Source organism: Coniosporium apollinis (genome assembly GCF_000281105.1).
Source record: "Coniosporium apollinis CBS 100218 chromosome Unknown supercont1.20, whole genome shotgun sequence".
Taxonomy (NCBI): domain Eukaryota; kingdom Fungi; phylum Ascomycota; class Dothideomycetes; genus Coniosporium; species Coniosporium apollinis.
The window spans coordinates 50,415-66,488 of NW_006913282.1; the positions used below are offsets into that span (position 1 = coordinate 50,415).

The window sequence follows — 16,074 nt, forward strand, 5'->3', positions numbered from 1 at the left end:
TTATAGCAAAGTTGCTATGTTTAGATGTGTCCATCGTAGACTTTAACTCTGTTTGATCCCATGCTCGAAGTCAGCTGACCCCCAATTGGAACGCTCACAAATGTAGTGTTGGTGGCCACATGATAAGCGACTCAAATGAGACCGCACCATCTTGCGACAGGGCAAATCCTTAGACCGTCCAGTTCTGTTGCAAGTGAAGATATCTCACTACCCACCTTAATCTTCGATGCTGATGTATGGCAGCCGCAGCTGTCACGTGACTGGCTTCGATCCTGGAATGATATCTATGAGACCGACGGCGATGGCTCCGCTACCGCAGTTCTACAACTCTGTGGTATTGCGGCAGCTCCATGGCAGCGGAGACATTGGCCATTAGAGCCGGACGGTGAACACGAGCGTATGGCACTGCTCTCCAATCAAGGCGAACAGCACGGTGAGATGGGCAGCTTCCTGCTGGAATGCAGGGTGAGGTTGTTGTCAGGCATGGCGGGGTTAAGCTTAGCGTTGTTTTTGCCCGGGTCTGAGCGGGCTGCTGCCAGTTCTCTCATATGAGTTCCCTCACTCACACTGCCAGCCCTCACCTCTCCAACGCTGCCTACCAAATTTCTTAGGGACGCTCTATCGGTCAGTACTTGATGGTTTTCGTGCTCCTCACGAACTCGGTCCCAGACATGCCACGCTTCCACGCTTCACAACACCCTCAATTGACGCGTTTTGCACCGCGATTCCCGCGACATTCGCCTTGATTCGCCTTGCTCTCGTCATGTTTCCTGCCTCCATCCGCTCTTTCGAGTTGACGTCGCCGTCGCATCCAAACCTGCGCTGACCACAGATCCAACCACAGCTGTCGCAAACCTCTTACAGTAAACTCTCGACGATCGCATCAAGCGTCCAAGTAAGTCTCATACCTGACTGCATCCGTGTTCCTGGTGTTGTTGTTCTGGTTTGTAGCCACCGCAGCTCAAGCGCTCGCGGCTTCATCTTCGCATGACGCGACACCCCAAACTTAACAGGGTTTGGCTTTTATCTGCGCAATTCTGTTAGAGTAAAGGTTGCTCGCGCTCGACCTCGGATGCTTTTTGGGTCTGTCACCTGCACATGAGGCAAACTCTTGAGGTCACCTGCATCCACTGCTCTTTCTATCGTTACACGTTTCTTGCGTATAGTCGCATCCTAAACAACCCTTCTAACACCACTCTAACACAACGATTACACAGTCGTACAACACTCTCCTCAGCTCTTCCCGACAGTCACCATGCCTAAGGAGAAGACCACGACCCGCAAGGCTAAGGCTGCCAAGGTCGATTCCGGCAAGAAGAAGAAGGGCAAGTCGCATTCCCCCTGATCTTGCGTTCTGCACTAACAAGCCACGCAGACCCTAACGCACCAAAGCGAGGACTTTCCGCCTATATGTTCTTCGCCAACGAGCAGCGCGACAAAGTTCGCGAGGACAACCCCGGCATCAAATTCGGTATGTACTCGCGATACTCCTGTTTCATTCACGTGCTGACAAGGATGTCAAGGCGATGTCGGCAAGATGCTGGGCGAGAAGTGGAAGGCCCTGAACGAGAAGCAGCGTGCGCCATACGAGGCCAAGGCTGTTGCCGACAAGAAGCGCTACGAGGAGGAGAAGGCAGCCTACAGCGCTGTACGTTGCCCCTGTTCATACTAGCCCCTCCCTACTATTTGCTGACTATCTTAGAATGCCGACGAAGAGGAAGAAGTCTCCGAGTAAGCTCCAATCAACGACCACATCCAAGCGAACGACACGGTCGCCATCTCACCTGTCATGCCGATCACGGGCTTTCTTGCTCGTCACCTGTCTGCTCATCTAGTCCCACTCATCCCGCACCACCTTGTACGTGGATCGGACCGCATGTTGTAGTGCATCTGGTGCGCGAGGATGGCCGGAATCAGACTTCTCTTGCTTTTGCTTTTGGAGTTATTCATTTGCGCGGAGGGAGGCCCTGGGTTCTTTATGTCGGCTAAAAGACTTCTACCGGACATGCTGCTGGGTCCTGCGAATGATGAACTAAGGGTATGGATGGTAATGCTTTTCCCACCATTTCTGTACAATAGTTAGCTACAAAAATGAGTGGACTTCCTTCTTCCAAGCCTTTGCGCGTCCGCTATTGCCCAGTCCGCTCACTGTCCTTCACGTCATTCCCCCGGAAGGTGTCAACTTTCAGCGATCCTTGCAATGCTAGCTACAAGCCGGCAGCAGCTTCCTTTCGACACGTCTGCGTCTACCCGGCAGCTGCCAACGAGCCGCGGTCTGCTGTACGCCGCCGCAGCTCGTCACCGCCTCAGCCAAAAATTAATACATGCAAAAGTCAAGCAAAACACAAGCTATTGCGAGAGGCGGGGATTGAACCCGCGATCTCTGCCTCCGTCCGTATGTCTGGGAGGGCAGCATCTTACCGCTAGACCACTCCCGCTGGCTGAGATGAAGAGCTGTATAAATGCTACATATATGCTTGGTACGTGAGGTTGCCCACCATTTTTGCTGACCTCCGTGCATCATAAGCTTTGCAAGTCTATTGTCGCCCCAAAATCGTAATCATTTACTGGCAGAGCTGCAAAGCGCCGTTCGACACATCCTTTCTTCCAGAGTGCGGATTTGCTATCAACCATTGAACACCGGATCCCGGTTACTAACCGTGAGCACCCTTTACTCTCTTTGCAGCACCACCGTCAACCCCATCAACCCCAGCATCACTGTCTTCAACCACGGATACTCGCTCAACAAGATCGTGACATATCCCACGAAAGGAATGTAGCCCACCACGCTCCCAATAACGTCCTCCTGCCTGTTCAGGAAGCTCTGTCCGCGTGCATACAGCTCTGTGTCGTCTGCCGCGTTGTTGTCACCCTTTGTGAGAAGGCGGAGAGGACCTGTTCTGTATATTTGGAAGCTTTTAGCATGGGACTTCCTTCCTTCCAAGACCAGCGAGGCTTCCGCTTGGACGGTGCTGTTGTGCGAGCGATGGATTGACTCACCCTCCGCCAAACCGCCTAACAACTCGATGCACAATCGGGATGTCCTTCCCCCGCACATTGTACACAACTACCTCCCCAACCTGCGTGTCCTGGCCTCTGTTCCATAAGAACAATAGGTCTCCCCGCTGGAAAGCCGGTTCCATGCTGCCGGAGAGCACGACGACGATCGGGGAGGGCGAGTCGGTGGCGACGGAGAGACCTTTCCATAGCATGAATGCTGTGCTCAGGACGAGGGCGAAGTTGAGGATTTGCGCGGCTAGTTGCCGGGGTTGGAGGGAGGAGAGGTTGAGCATTGTGGGCGGCTGGTAGGTTTGATTGAGGGTGTTGGGCGTCGCAATTCTGATGGATAGTACGGTCTTAGTGGTTCGAAAGTCTCAAGGCGCTATCATGGGAGCTGTGCCCGTGGGAGGGCGAGAATTGTGAGTTGTGCGAGCTGTCGGTGGTGTTGTTAATGAAGCCAGCTTTGAGAAACGAGATGCTCGTCTAAACCTTCCGTCTGTGCGAGACCTGTTCCTAACTTCTTGGGATGTTCATCAACATCTCCACCACAAGCTACCACCTGCGTGACAATAACCGCCGAACTCCATAATCAGATGGGTCTTCAGCCAGCTTAGGATGGCCACGAAACGAAGCCATTGCTTATAGTATACTGCCTAATAAGCGTGTTCAACCCATCCTTGAAGGTGGAATGGCTGGAGTAAAGATCTTTGGAAACGTGGTGGATTCGATGAATTTCTGTAACTTGGGAGTAATTTGAGTGTCCATTGATCTACAAGTCCAGATGTTTCTGTCATCCGCGTGGTATGTTCACCTTTGCTCGCCGTAGATTCTCGGTAGGTACCGATTGTCACTAAACTTTCCGTTTTCTATCCCTTTGGCTCTAGATAGCAATTCCATCCTCTCAATCAATGCAGGTGGTGCGAATGTCTTTTCCTCCAACTGCATTCCGAACGAGCTTGAAAGTTGAATCTCATCACAGCAAAACCCGCGGGTAAGGCTCCGAATAAGTCTCTCCACGTCTGGAGATGTGGTCGTGTCGATCCTCTCCTGTAGTCTCTGGGGGTGACAGAATTACTGTTATTACACATCAATTACTAAAGATGTCTATCGAAGAAGGTTTATTAAAAGCTCCACACCTCCATCGGTATTGCTGGGAAGAACATACTGTGCTGTGAGCTCGGATCTGAGAGCCGCCCTAGAAAGAACGTTCTCACAGTTCACGCCTTAAAGCCTGTTTGTTTGAGACCTTTCAAGAGGGTTTCACTGCTGCTGTTACTATACATTCTTGGATCTCATGTTGTCACAAGCACTTGGGCTGTTCGTTCCCTTTGCGCATTGAACCGCATCGTCTCACAATAACACTCAATTCTCAACTCTCAATTACGTTGTGGTGAAGCATCCTCATCAGAGTGGTGGGGGAACACAACTCTCTCCGACCCTGAGACCGGCGCCAGAACACGCACCCGACAACGGACTCTCTCCATCCTTTGGACTGACTGGCTCGTATCCAACCTGCTGTTCACATGAAACCTTTCCTCACTTCAGTCCTCGAAGTCGTCATTGTCGCTCACCCGGTTCTCCATCCTGAGAGCAGGCCTCGTATGACGCTTGGATAGTCAACGGTGTTCACCAGCGGTCAATCAGACTCTCGAAGTTTCGGGCAGCTCAACGACCACTTCACCAACGTACCAGAGCATCTGGCGCCTACTTACACCTAGCCTGAGTCAGTGGCGTACAGCTTCATTGGAAGTCAGATCTAACCGAAGCTTGCAACCTGCTGTCAGCATCGAATTCATCACCTGACTCCCCTCATCATCCTCTGAGTATTTGGCAAGCCAGGTTGAGCAGTCTCTATCGTTCATTGTCACATCATCAACTTTCATCTCTTCTATTCAGTATCTACGTCTTCACTAGAGTTTCGTGTTTTTGACGCTCACAAAGCAGCAATCAACGCTGCTACTCGGATAACCGCAGTACAATTCGCCTACCACGGTACTTCAACACCGGCTTCGAGGGAAAAAAGGCTAGGCGCCTCTTAGGCGGCTTTGAACTCGTGGGTTACCAGAGCTTCATCGCCGTCCACTTCCGCTTCACTCCACATTGATTGAGCGTGTGATCCGCCGTCATATCCAGCCACCTCATGCTCTGGCATTTGCTCTTTTACACTGCATCTTCCTCAGTCAATAACCAGCATTCCGAACATGGCGCCGTCACATTCGTTGGCAGGTTCTTCGAAGTCTTCCTCAGTTCCTCTTAAAAGAGTTTCACAGAGCACAAGAATCGAGGACGGGAGTTAGTGAGTGAACCAGGGTCTGGCCTCTGTCTTACGATGCTAACCCCGTTTCAGCTGGCTCGTCAAGGCGTACAGCGAATTCTGGCCCGCTATCGTCTGTGATCGCGACATGGTGCTAGAAAACTTCCGGAAGCAACGCCCTTCCCAGGAAGGGGCCACTTTCTATCCCATGCTTACCATGGTGAAGCACGAATTGTGAGAGTTTCCCAAGTTGGCATGACCGGATGATTCCCTGTTACTGACGGGCCGATAGTGTTTGGGTTCCCCACAGAAATCTCCGCGTGTTCGAGCCGAGTTATCTTTTCGAGGCGCAGTTAGATAAGAAGTCCCCATCCTTAGCAAGAGCACATCGAGCTACTAGTGCGGTTGACGGTCTCCCTCGAGATCTGGATTACTGGAATAGCTACATGCTTGCGGAGCGCCTACAGAAAGGAAGAGACCCAGTCACTCAGAGTGTCGCTTCACCAGCGCAAGCATCGGCAACTCAATCTCGACCTTTGATTATAAGCCAGGGAAAGCGCAAGTGTGTCGATGTGGAGACGAACCCTCCGTCAGAAGTCAAGGATAGCGAAGAGGCCGAATTAGATGATGAACAACCACTACCAAAGAGGGTCCGTAGGGGCGAGGAAATTCTAATTGCTTCATCCGAGAGCGACGTGGAAGACGATGATGAAGTCCTGTCACGGTCATCAACCCCGGAGATAGACACATTGGCCGAGACGTTCGAGGGGCTTACACCAGCTACACCGGCAGCAACAGCGTCAACAAGCCAGTCATGCGATTTTCCTACAGGAGCCGGTGATGCTCGTTCTCAGCCTACCCGCGAACAGACGCCGCACTTAGGATCGTCGGAGCGTGCAGCAACGCAGGCCGATAGTCCACTATTCGAGTGAGTAATGGAGCCTGGTATATGTTGTCGCATTTCATGCTAATGAGCCCGCCAGACCGGATGGCGCCATGGTGGCTTTTATTATTGGCAAGGACAGCACGCCGGTGCGCATTCCGAAAAGCAGCGTTATGAAGCCTGAACTTCTGCACTTGACAGAGTGTATGACCTGGGATGACGAACTCGGATGGCACATCACTAGACCGTTATACTCGGCATTCACCGTCGCGCGGTTCCAGGCCGTCGCAGATTTTCTCACTCACGGCGACTTCAACCCAAAATTGCTGGATGACAGTGATCACAGGGCACGCCTGGACGGCGTGGAGAGCATCGCTCAGAAGGCCGATGCGCTCCTAGACTGTGGCCGTGCATTCAATGTCGCACGGGAAGTCCAGCTCCCAGAGATGATGGAACTGGTCGTCCACAAGGTCTGCGTCCTTCGCCCGTGGCCAGCCGCTGAGGTCCTCATGGTCACGAATTTTGTGTTCCACGAGCCACCGACTGGTCTGGATGCCGACGACGATTTGCGCAAGCTGTTATGCAACCACATCGCTGAGAACTTCTGGGAAATCAACAGTACACAAACGACCAATTTGAAGATGATACTGACGCGCTACCCGGAACTCGAGGAGAGTGTGTTCTCCGCTCGACTGGAGAAGTTACATCTCTCTACACCTGACAGCGGGATGGGCGAAGAGGATTAGGCCCTAAAAGAACCACGATCCTTTGGCAGACCAATTTCTAGCTCGCTTTGGGCCTTCAGCACCTTCAGAGTCATCTGAAACGTCAGAAGAAAATCTCAGATTTGGTTTGTATTCGCAGCTGGCGTTTTTTCGGTTACGGAATCCTACAGCATATCTCATACGACAGTCGGTTTGGGTTGCATTGCCAGTTATCCAAGAATCATTCACTCTTTGGAGCGCTATCGTTTCATTTCTGGCACTTCTTGGGAGGCACGCGAGCACCTGAACACGAACGTGCCACGCCTGCTGCGTCCACGCGACAGTCTTCGTTGCGAGACAGCCATTAGCTTTTCCAGCAGCGAAAACGGCTACACACAGACATCTGATTTCTCGACGCTAGGTATCTTTCCTCGAGTGATTATATATGTGATATTTGCCCACGACAGCAGACCAGTACCCGTGATGTCAAAGAGCCCCACGTCGACTACTCTCACCGCCTCTCTACCGAGACTTCGGCTATGGAGCGTTTGAGATCGGCGCTTAAGGTACAGCGGAGCACGTGAAAGCATGAGGCTGCATCTCCCACAACGAGGACAGGCTCATTGCTGGAAGACTCACCACCGCCATGCTTTGGAGAGTGAAAGCGCCAGCTTGACTTTTTGCAACGTGATAACAAGGCCGTTGGTGACAGCAATGAGTATTTTCTGCCCTCGTGAGTGGTGGTCGAGTTTGAGTTCGGCTTGCAGATGGGCCAGGGATCATCGAGCCGGAGGCATCCATGCCCCTCGGCGCCAAATCGAATTCTGCCACCTTGAACCGCAGATTCGACTGCTTCCCAGGGCTGTTTTGGTGGGGCCTTACGTTTTTCCCTCACACGGCTCTCTGCCTTGTTCTGAGCGAGCACGCGAGGGCTTCTCCTCTGCAGCGTAAAATGAATTTTGATGCTTCCCATTGACGGGGATTAACCCAGTAAATGCTAAGCAAATGTGCCCCTCTCGATTTTTGAGAGGTATCCCCTGCACCCTATGACGAGCAAGGGCTCAAAGCTGCAAATCAAGCGCCGCCGGCCGCCTCGCTCTGACTCCGTGTATCCCTGCAACCTTTTGGGAGCCTCACCGCTTTCTGCTAGCTTCACGCTAACTTTTCCATCCAAAATAATGTCGTTCCTTCCCCTCCAAGCCCTTCCCTCTCTCCCTCAAACCGCTTACAGACAACGAAGTCGCAGTAACATCAATCACCAGGACACATAACCAGATTCACTTTACCTGTTTTCGTCGAGGAAAATGCCGCGGGCTGTCGCTGAGCTGTAAATCCTTACTGGAGGGCCTACCACGGTTGCCCTCCAGTACGGCCCAGCACATCGAGAATTTCAATACCTCCACGAAGATCTCACCAGCCAATTGCCTCAAGCAGACGTTGCTTAGGTAACTGAGTTCACTTCCAGAAATCTTATTCCTATAAGTAGGAAGCTCCACGAACCCGATCTTGCCGCGCTTTCCACCTTTTAAAACAGCGAACAACGACGAATCAGCGGACCCATCTTCGTCGAAAGACATCTTGAGTCCCACAGCCATACACTTTCCATCTTTCTCGTCGGCGGACGAGCGCCTATCCACAGCTCTTCGAGCCCCGCGATTCGCGACTACACTACAACCCCCGCCCTTTTGAGACCCGCCTCAATCTTTCATCACTCCAACACCGCACAGATCTTCTCATACCGCGGCACCCACAACATAACGACCTACCATACAACCTCCACACATCAAGCACGAGTTTTTTTCACAACATGGCGCCACCGGGCGGTAGATCATCGGTCCTTGCCGACTTTTTAGGGACACCTTCCAAGCGGCACGAAAGACTCAGTGGCGGTAATGGAAACGCTTCCAGGAAAGTCCATCGTCGTGAAAATTCGATCTCTTCACAAAGCACTGTGAGGCAGGAAGCGGCTGGCCTTGGAGAAGATGCGTCAACCGACGGCGAACTCAGCGGCGACGATGAAGACAGTAGTGACGAACCGGACGAAGAAGAGGAAGGGTCGGAAGAGCCAGAACGAAGCGCCCCGTCCGGCGGATCCGGTCTTGGTAAAGGGAAACGTCCAGCGATCCGGGCTGGCCATCGACATGAAGGCGACCAAGAGTCAAACAATCCTGTTATCCGCAGGGCGGGGCTACAGCACGGCAACACTGCCGCTTCGCCACATCTCCACTGGACGAAAAAGAGGACATACAGCAACGTCAGCACGAACTCAGTCTTGACGGTGGGGAATGATGAAGAAGAGATGAAGCGATCGCCGTCCGTTTATCCTCGCAAGAAGATTGTTCGGAAATCCAGCAACAACGCAGCAGGACCTCTGGCTTTCGAAAGACCACACCGAGGCGCCGCTAATCAATCCGGCGACGATAATGTAATAGAAACCTCGGATGATGAGGTGTATAAGGGCGTAGATCAGATCAGTGACTCCGAGGAAGACGATCCAGGTGTCGAGAAATTTGAGGAGAAAATCATCATTGAATCTGAAGCAGATATATTCACTCCAAGCTTCTACTCCGGGATCACAGACAATGATGTGGACTTTGCTCCGTTTGGTGAAGAGTCGTTCCTAGATGGTTTTGGTCTCGGTGACACTGCCATGGGTTTCAATGATGCCCACCTGTTATCTAACAACGATGCTTACCTTGACATCACTTCTCTTGACAAAGCGCAGTCGGAGGGCTCTCCGAGGCGAGTTAGGTTTGACGATAACGTCAGGTACTCAGATGAGACAAGTTGTACGTGCTCAGGGGACGACACCGACGACTTCCCCGATCTCTTGCTTGACCAGGCAAGTCTTGCGCCTGGGTTTCGCTCAATGATTGAGAACGATGGCGACACGGACTTCGGAGGGGCTGCTGCCAGCGATGGAGAAAACTCCTACTGGGATTTTACGGAAGAGCGCGACTACGAAGGAGTTGGATCCGCATCGCCAGACTCTGACACAGAGTCTAGCGGTTACGAAAGTATGAGTGCTCCTGCCGCTTCGCCTGTTTTCGCTAACCTTCCTGTATAGCCGATGACGGCGATACAACTGATGAAGAGCTCCCACCAACAGCCACCGTGCGCCATCCAAGTGCCCTGCTTCGTCGTCGGCCGTCGTCTAGTGCTACGGACAAGACTGCCACCCTGAAGCCCTTCCCCAGAAAGAATGGCCCAACTACGGCTTCGCGGCAAAAGGGTCCTGTCATGGGATCGTGGGCTGTGGATCCGACTAAAGCTATCTGTGTCCTTGACCCAGTAGCGAACCGTCTGGTGGTCATTCCTTCCAGGACTGCCACCAACAATATGCTCTCGCTCAACGGCAGCAGCGCCAGCAGTGTTGCTGATTGTTCCCCTCGTCCCTCGTCCCAACCGTATCCTGGCGAGGACAGCGACTTCACCGAAAGGTCGCTACAGAGCCCCGTCGGTCTTAACGTTGTGCTTGGTGGTGTGTTCGGGATGGATCCAAGAGACGGCCTCTTCGACTCTTTCATTCCTCAGCAGACGTTTCCACCTCCAAACTCTACCTACCCTTGGACGAGAGTCAACCCAGATGGTACCTTTCTCCCAGTCACCTTTCAAGACGAGGAAGAGGACGAGGATGACGACGAGGATGAGGGAGAAGCTAACCTAAACCTCTACGATCTGCTCGAATTTGGCGACGATACCGATGAAGATATGGCTGATGACGACGTGCTTGCATCCCCAATGACTTCAATCCTCGCTCATCCCGCTGTCACCCCAGCTAAACCCGCTGAGAATCTCAACCAGCGCAATGCGTCACATACCCTCCTCGAACACTTCGATCGCGTTCCGGTCGGCGCATTCCGGAGCAACCAGCACAAGTACCGCGATATCTCCCGTCTCCCACCACATCCAGCAATGCGCGCGTCCATCAACCAACCTCTTCGGAAGGGCAAGTCGGCAAAGAGCACGATTACGCCGATACGGAAAAGAAAGACATCCAATGCTGCTGGTACGCAGGCTAGCCCGCTTGCTCAGAAGGCGTTGGCGAAACCTCATGGCTCCGGTCATCGACGTACCCAGAGCTCGGCGTGAGCTTACCTCACCTCTACAAGTTTTTGCTTCAGAGATCCCCCGGTCAGTTTTTGAAGCTCTTTTCCAAGACAATCTTGATTTTCATTCCAGGACCCGGACCTGGTCAGAATGAACTCTCGCCTGATGTGCGAATTGGCGGAATGAGGTTCACACTACCCATGCGTCATGAAGTAACGAAGTTACGACCTTTCCCATTCTACACGAAAAGTCTTTCACTCAGACGGAGGAAGTACAGCCAGCTATGGGCGGATTCTGTTCCTCATGCGAATTGTGTTAGTGTATGTTTAGAAGATTGTCTAGGCTTGAGTTTTATTGGTGCCCTCAGTATATTTCTTGCGCCTTGCTTCTTGAGCTTTTCAGCGTTTCATGTGCGCTTCTTTCTGGTTTCTTTCGTTATGATACCTCGGGTTAAAAGTGCGGTTGTTTGCTCAGGGGTGTCCTAGGTTGTCGGACAGGGCGTGATCCACGCCATCTCATAGACACAAGCGATGCGTCACGGGGGAAGATGTAGGAGTACAAACTGAATGCAAGAGAGTAAATATACATTCTGAGGATTGTCAAACAACTGTGTTCTTGAAGTGAAGGCTTGCATGCCGCTTACGTTTCGCCAGGTGTTTAGCTTATCCACCATGCGTCCTTGCGCTGGAACACAGACACGGTGGGCATCAGTGTGGGCCTCAATGATCTCTCTGTGATTGTGAAGCTCTCAAGTGCGAGTAAAGTTATTGCGCGTGAGAGCAATCCGTGAAGGCTGCGGAGGAGGCACGCTTCGAGCAGCTCACGTGCAAAACGCCGGTACCTTGGCTGCCGACGAGTCGCCGCATGACGCAAAGCATCGCCAAAGCTTAATGCATGACTCGACGAGAGGCGACAGTCTTCGTTGCTATCGAGGTCCGCCATCTGTTCTACCAACACAGCAAACGCAGGCAGCTTGCTGTGGGATATCCTTCTGCCACTCCCACTGCTGTCGCTCGTTGCCGGAAGCCGACGTCCAACACAAAGAACAGAGTTTCAGTAGTCGGCTGTCCTTCGAAAACACATTCTCACCACGCGCAAACTCTCGCCCTCAGCCACGCCCACACCGAAACTGGATTCTATCGGACGAACTTGTAGCGGCAAGACACGATCGCGATAATGGCGCAAACATCGGAGCATGAGCTAAGCGCACAGCCGCACCTCGAAGAAAGCGAACCGATGCTTGACGGAGAAAGCCTTGATGTCCAGGCGGGCAACGGGCTGGACTCGAACAAGGACAGTTCACCGCAGGTTGAAGACGAAGATGGAGATAAGGGAGCAAAGCTGGAGCCGCTCAGCGAAACCGAAGACGCAGAAGCGAGGCTAAAGCTCCTCGCGACCGGCGTCCGTGATCAAGACGATCTCGAGCGCGACATCGGCCGGCAAGCGGACCAGCTGCTGACCGAGCAAGCGGATGAGCGAGACAAAAAGCGCCTGGAGAAGACTCAGTCGGAAAAGCAGCGATGGGTGAACCAGCTCGCGAAGCTGAAGCAGCGCCTCGACGGACCGGGTGGGTCGATCATCAAGAACAAGATACGGTCAGACATTGCAGAAACGGAGGAGCGGATACGCAACCTGGACACAGAAGTCGAGCAAATCCAAAAGCGCATCAGCGACCGGCACGATGCGGGTGGCGAAGGGGAAGCACCCCATGGGGCCACTGGTGGCCCTCTACCGGGCGAGAGCAGGAGGGATTTCTTGATCAGGACCGGCAAGATTACGCCATTCTCGAAAATGGCATCTCTGCCTCGCGCGTCTTCGAACCTTGCAGATGTCATGCTTGATGCCGAAGTCGAAGAAGAGGAGGTACAGGACGATACTCAGCAAGAGGCAGCTGCGCAGCCGATGTCACATCGCAATCTTCTGCGACCGGGATTTGCAGAAGACGAGACTAGCGATACCAGCTCTGTTGTGGACTTCCCGATCGAACGAGCATCGAAACGGAGACGGCTTGAGAACAGACGGGAAGCTAGAACCAAAATTGAAGTCGATACGACGAGCTCTGTGGGAGGCGTAACGGATGATGCGATCGACACGGATGCACATGATCCTGACGCAACGTTTACTGACGATGCGGAAGCGGAGGAAGACGATTTCGATGACGACTTCTCCATGGATACTGCGCCCCAAAAGAAGCGCAAACTTCCGCCAAACAAGGTGAAGAAAACGCCCGCGGCTGCGGAAAAGGAAGATCTGACAGGCATCGATGACGGGGATGAGCGTGTATATCAGGCACGGCTGCAGAGCTGGGTGCAGCGACGGAGAGAAGCTCGGCGAAAAGCGCAAGCTAAAAAGCGCGCTTCTGAGGCCGACGCGGATTCTCAGATGTCCGGTGCTGATATAGCTACTCCGGCAGGGAATGTGGCAGAAACGGAAGAAGAAGAGGAGTGGTACAAGCCGCACCCAACGCGACCAGACACCGAATTTGGGGATGGTTTCCGTATGCCTGGCGACATCTGGCCATCGCTGTTCGACTACCAGAAGACTGGGGTGCAGTGGCTCTATGAGCTATACACACAGCAAGTAGGCGGTATCGTTGGTGATGAGATGGGGCTCGGGAAGACCATCCAAGTCATCTCCTTCCTGGCTGGCTTACACCATTCAAAGAAGCTCACAAAACCAATTATCGTCGTAACCCCTGCTACGGTTATGAAGCAATGGGTCAACGAATTCCATCGGTGGTGGCCGCCACTTCGAGTATCTATCCTGCATACCTCTGGTAGCGGTATGATGGACATCCGACGCGAAACAGCAATGGAAGAAGAGCTTGAATCTAGGGATTGGAACAATACCAAGAAGAGGACGAAAGGCGAGAAAGCTGCTAGACGGATCGTCGAGAGGGTCAAGCGCGATGGCCATGTCCTTGTCACCACTTACTCTGGGCTGCAGAGCTACCATGAGTTCCTGATCCCGACCGATTGGGAGTACGCCGTTTTGGATGAGGGACACAAGATCCGGAATCCGAACGCTGGCATCACGATAGATTGCAAGGAGCTCAGGACCGCGAACCGAGTTATTCTATCAGGAACACCCATGCAGAACAACCTAACGGAGCTCTGGTCGTTGTTCGACTTCATCTTTCCCATGCGTCTGGGAACACTTGTGGATTTCCGCACGCTTTATGAGAATCCAATCCGCCTCGGTGGGTATGCGAATGCATCCAATCTTCAGGTCGAGACCGCCATGAACTGTGCACAGACACTGAAAGACACTATCAGTCCATATCTCCTGCAACGCTTCAAAGTGGATGTGGCTGCTGATCTTCCCAAGAAGACCGAACGCGTCCTGTTCTGTAAGCTGACGAAGATTCAACGGCGCGAGTACGAGGACTTCCTAAGTTCGCAAGAGATGAACGCTATCAATGATGGCAAACGAGAGGCCATGTTTGGTATCGACATCCTCCGCAAGATCTGTAACCATCCGGATCTAGTGCAGCACAAGACACTCTCGCTGAAAGCAGGGTACAACTACGGCAACCCCTCAAAGTCAGGCAAGATGCAGGTAGTAAAAGCGTTGTTGGAGATCTGGAAGAGAGGTGGCCACAAGACCCTGCTCTTTGCTCAGCACCGCATCATGCTGGATATCTTAGAGAAGTTCATCAAGGGACTCGAAGGCTTCAACTACAGACGCATGGACGGAACGACTGCGATCAAGAACCGCCAGAGCATGGTTGATGAGTTTAATAACGACCCGGACCTCCATGTCTTCCTCCTCACGACCAAAGTTGGAGGTCTTGGAGTCAACCTGACTGGCGCCGACCGGGTTATCATTTACGATCCGGACTGGAACCCCTCCACGGACGTTCAGGCCCGAGAACGAGCTTGGCGTCTTGGCCAGAAGAGGGAGGTGGAAATATACCGTCTCATGACTGCAGGCACAGTCGAAGAGAAGATATACCACCGACAGATCTTCAAGCAGTTCCTGTCAAACAAGATTCTCAGAGATCCGAAACAACGGACCACCTTCCAGCTGCGGGACCTGCACGATCTGTTCACGCTTGGTACAGAGAACGATGGCGAGACAGAAACTGGGTCGTTATTCAAAGGCACAGAGGTCCGCTTCTCAGACAAACAACCTAGCGCGAAGGAACAAGGCATTCCGACGCCGCCAACCGACAGCGACTCAACTGCTAAAGCCAACGCTTCAACGAACCCCAACGACCTCACCAAAGTCGTGGGCATCGCCCGCAACGAAAACTACGCTCCAGCAGACTCCCCTCAAACCTCGTCAACACCCGCCACTGGAGACGGCGAAGCCTCCAAGCCCTCCGCCTCCGACGACCGCCTCCTCTCAACCATTTTCGCCCGCTCTGGCGTCCACAGCGCCCTTAACCACGACACCATCATCGACTCGACTAGCAGCAAACCGAAAGTCCGCGCGGACCCCGAAATTATCGCCCGCGAAGCCCGCCGCGTCGCCGCCGACGCCGCACGCCAGCTCCAGCGCGCCGGCGAAGTCGCTCGCACCGTCCCCATCGGGACACCCACCTGGACCGGCGTGGTCGGCACAGCCGGACGGCCCGAGGAACGCCCTCGCGGCATCGGAAGCAGCCGTGGTGGTTTCGGTGGCGGCGCCGGCCGTGGCGGTGGACCGTCCTCGTCGTCTATCCTGTCGAATCTCGCAGCCCGGCAGGGGCTCAACACGCCGAATCGCCTCAGCGCAGCACCTTCGCCCTCGTCTTCCCGTGCATCGACACCGTCGCAGCAACAGCCGCGCGGCAAGGACTTCCTCATCCTGATCCGCGACTACCTGCGCGCGCATGGAGGGACGGTGTATACGCAGATGCTGATCGACCATTTCAATCGCTTTTGTGGGACCGAGCAGCGGACGGCGGAATTTAAAGAGATGTTGAAGCGGATTGCGACGCTTGAGAGGGGTGGGAGGGGGAGGGCGAGGTGGGTGCTTAAGGAGGAGTATCGGTAGTTTGATTAGAGAGGCTGGGTGTAATGGATGAGGGGCTGAGCGCTGTGATGGGATAGGAGGAAACATCCCGCACAAAACCTTGCTCTAAGGTCGCTCGGGAGCTTCGTTCGGCTGCGGCCATCTAGCATGATAACCCGTTGAGCTAGCTCAAAATCGAGGCAGAAATCCGCATTGCACAACATGGCTTCGGTAATGTGATTTTT

General features: G+C 53.4%; 5 protein-coding genes and 1 non-coding gene across 6 annotated transcripts; 4 read left to right on the top strand and 2 right to left on the bottom strand.

Moving 5' to 3' along the window:
- Window positions 1–1,410: 1,410 nt before the first annotated feature.
- W97_04494 (non-histone chromosomal protein 6) lies at window positions 1,411–1,735 on the top strand (the record flags this gene model as incomplete). The annotated part of the gene is made up of 3 exons (XM_007782384.1): window positions 1,411–1,471; window positions 1,524–1,648; window positions 1,703–1,735. 3 exons carry the CDS (start codon window positions 1,411–1,413, stop codon window positions 1,733–1,735), a joined length of 219 nt encoding a protein of 72 aa, XP_007780574.1.
- A 618-nt stretch (window positions 1,736–2,353) lies between these two features.
- On the bottom strand, window positions 2,354–2,438 carry W97_04495. The gene has a single exon. It is a non-coding gene; the product is annotated as a tRNA-Gly (tRNA).
- A 233-nt stretch (window positions 2,439–2,671) lies between these two features.
- Window positions 2,672–3,293, bottom strand: W97_04496 (signal peptidase I; the record flags this gene model as incomplete). The annotated part of the gene is made up of 2 exons (XM_007782385.1): window positions 2,672–2,900; window positions 3,001–3,293. The coding sequence occupies 2 exons, from the start codon at window positions 3,291–3,293 to the stop codon at window positions 2,672–2,674; spliced, it is 522 nt and encodes a 173-aa protein (XP_007780575.1).
- Window positions 3,294–5,201: 1,908 nt separating this feature from the next.
- On the top strand, window positions 5,202–6,883 carry W97_04497 (uncharacterized protein; the record flags this gene model as incomplete). Its single annotated transcript, XM_007782386.1, has 4 exons — window positions 5,202–5,296; window positions 5,348–5,488; window positions 5,547–6,182; window positions 6,238–6,883. The coding sequence occupies 4 exons, from the start codon at window positions 5,202–5,204 to the stop codon at window positions 6,881–6,883; spliced, it is 1,518 nt and encodes a 505-aa protein (XP_007780576.1).
- A 1,765-nt stretch (window positions 6,884–8,648) lies between these two features.
- Window positions 8,649–10,933, top strand: W97_04498 (uncharacterized protein; the record flags this gene model as incomplete). The annotated part of the gene is made up of 2 exons (XM_007782387.1): window positions 8,649–9,858; window positions 9,909–10,933. 2 exons carry the CDS (start codon window positions 8,649–8,651, stop codon window positions 10,931–10,933), a joined length of 2,235 nt encoding a protein of 744 aa, XP_007780577.1.
- Window positions 10,934–12,067: 1,134 nt separating this feature from the next.
- On the top strand, window positions 12,068–15,871 carry W97_04499 (uncharacterized protein; the record flags this gene model as incomplete). Its single annotated transcript, XM_007782388.1, has 1 exon — window positions 12,068–15,871. The coding sequence occupies one exon, from the start codon at window positions 12,068–12,070 to the stop codon at window positions 15,869–15,871; it is 3,804 nt and encodes a 1,267-aa protein (XP_007780578.1).
- Window positions 15,872–16,074: the final 203 nt, after the last annotated feature.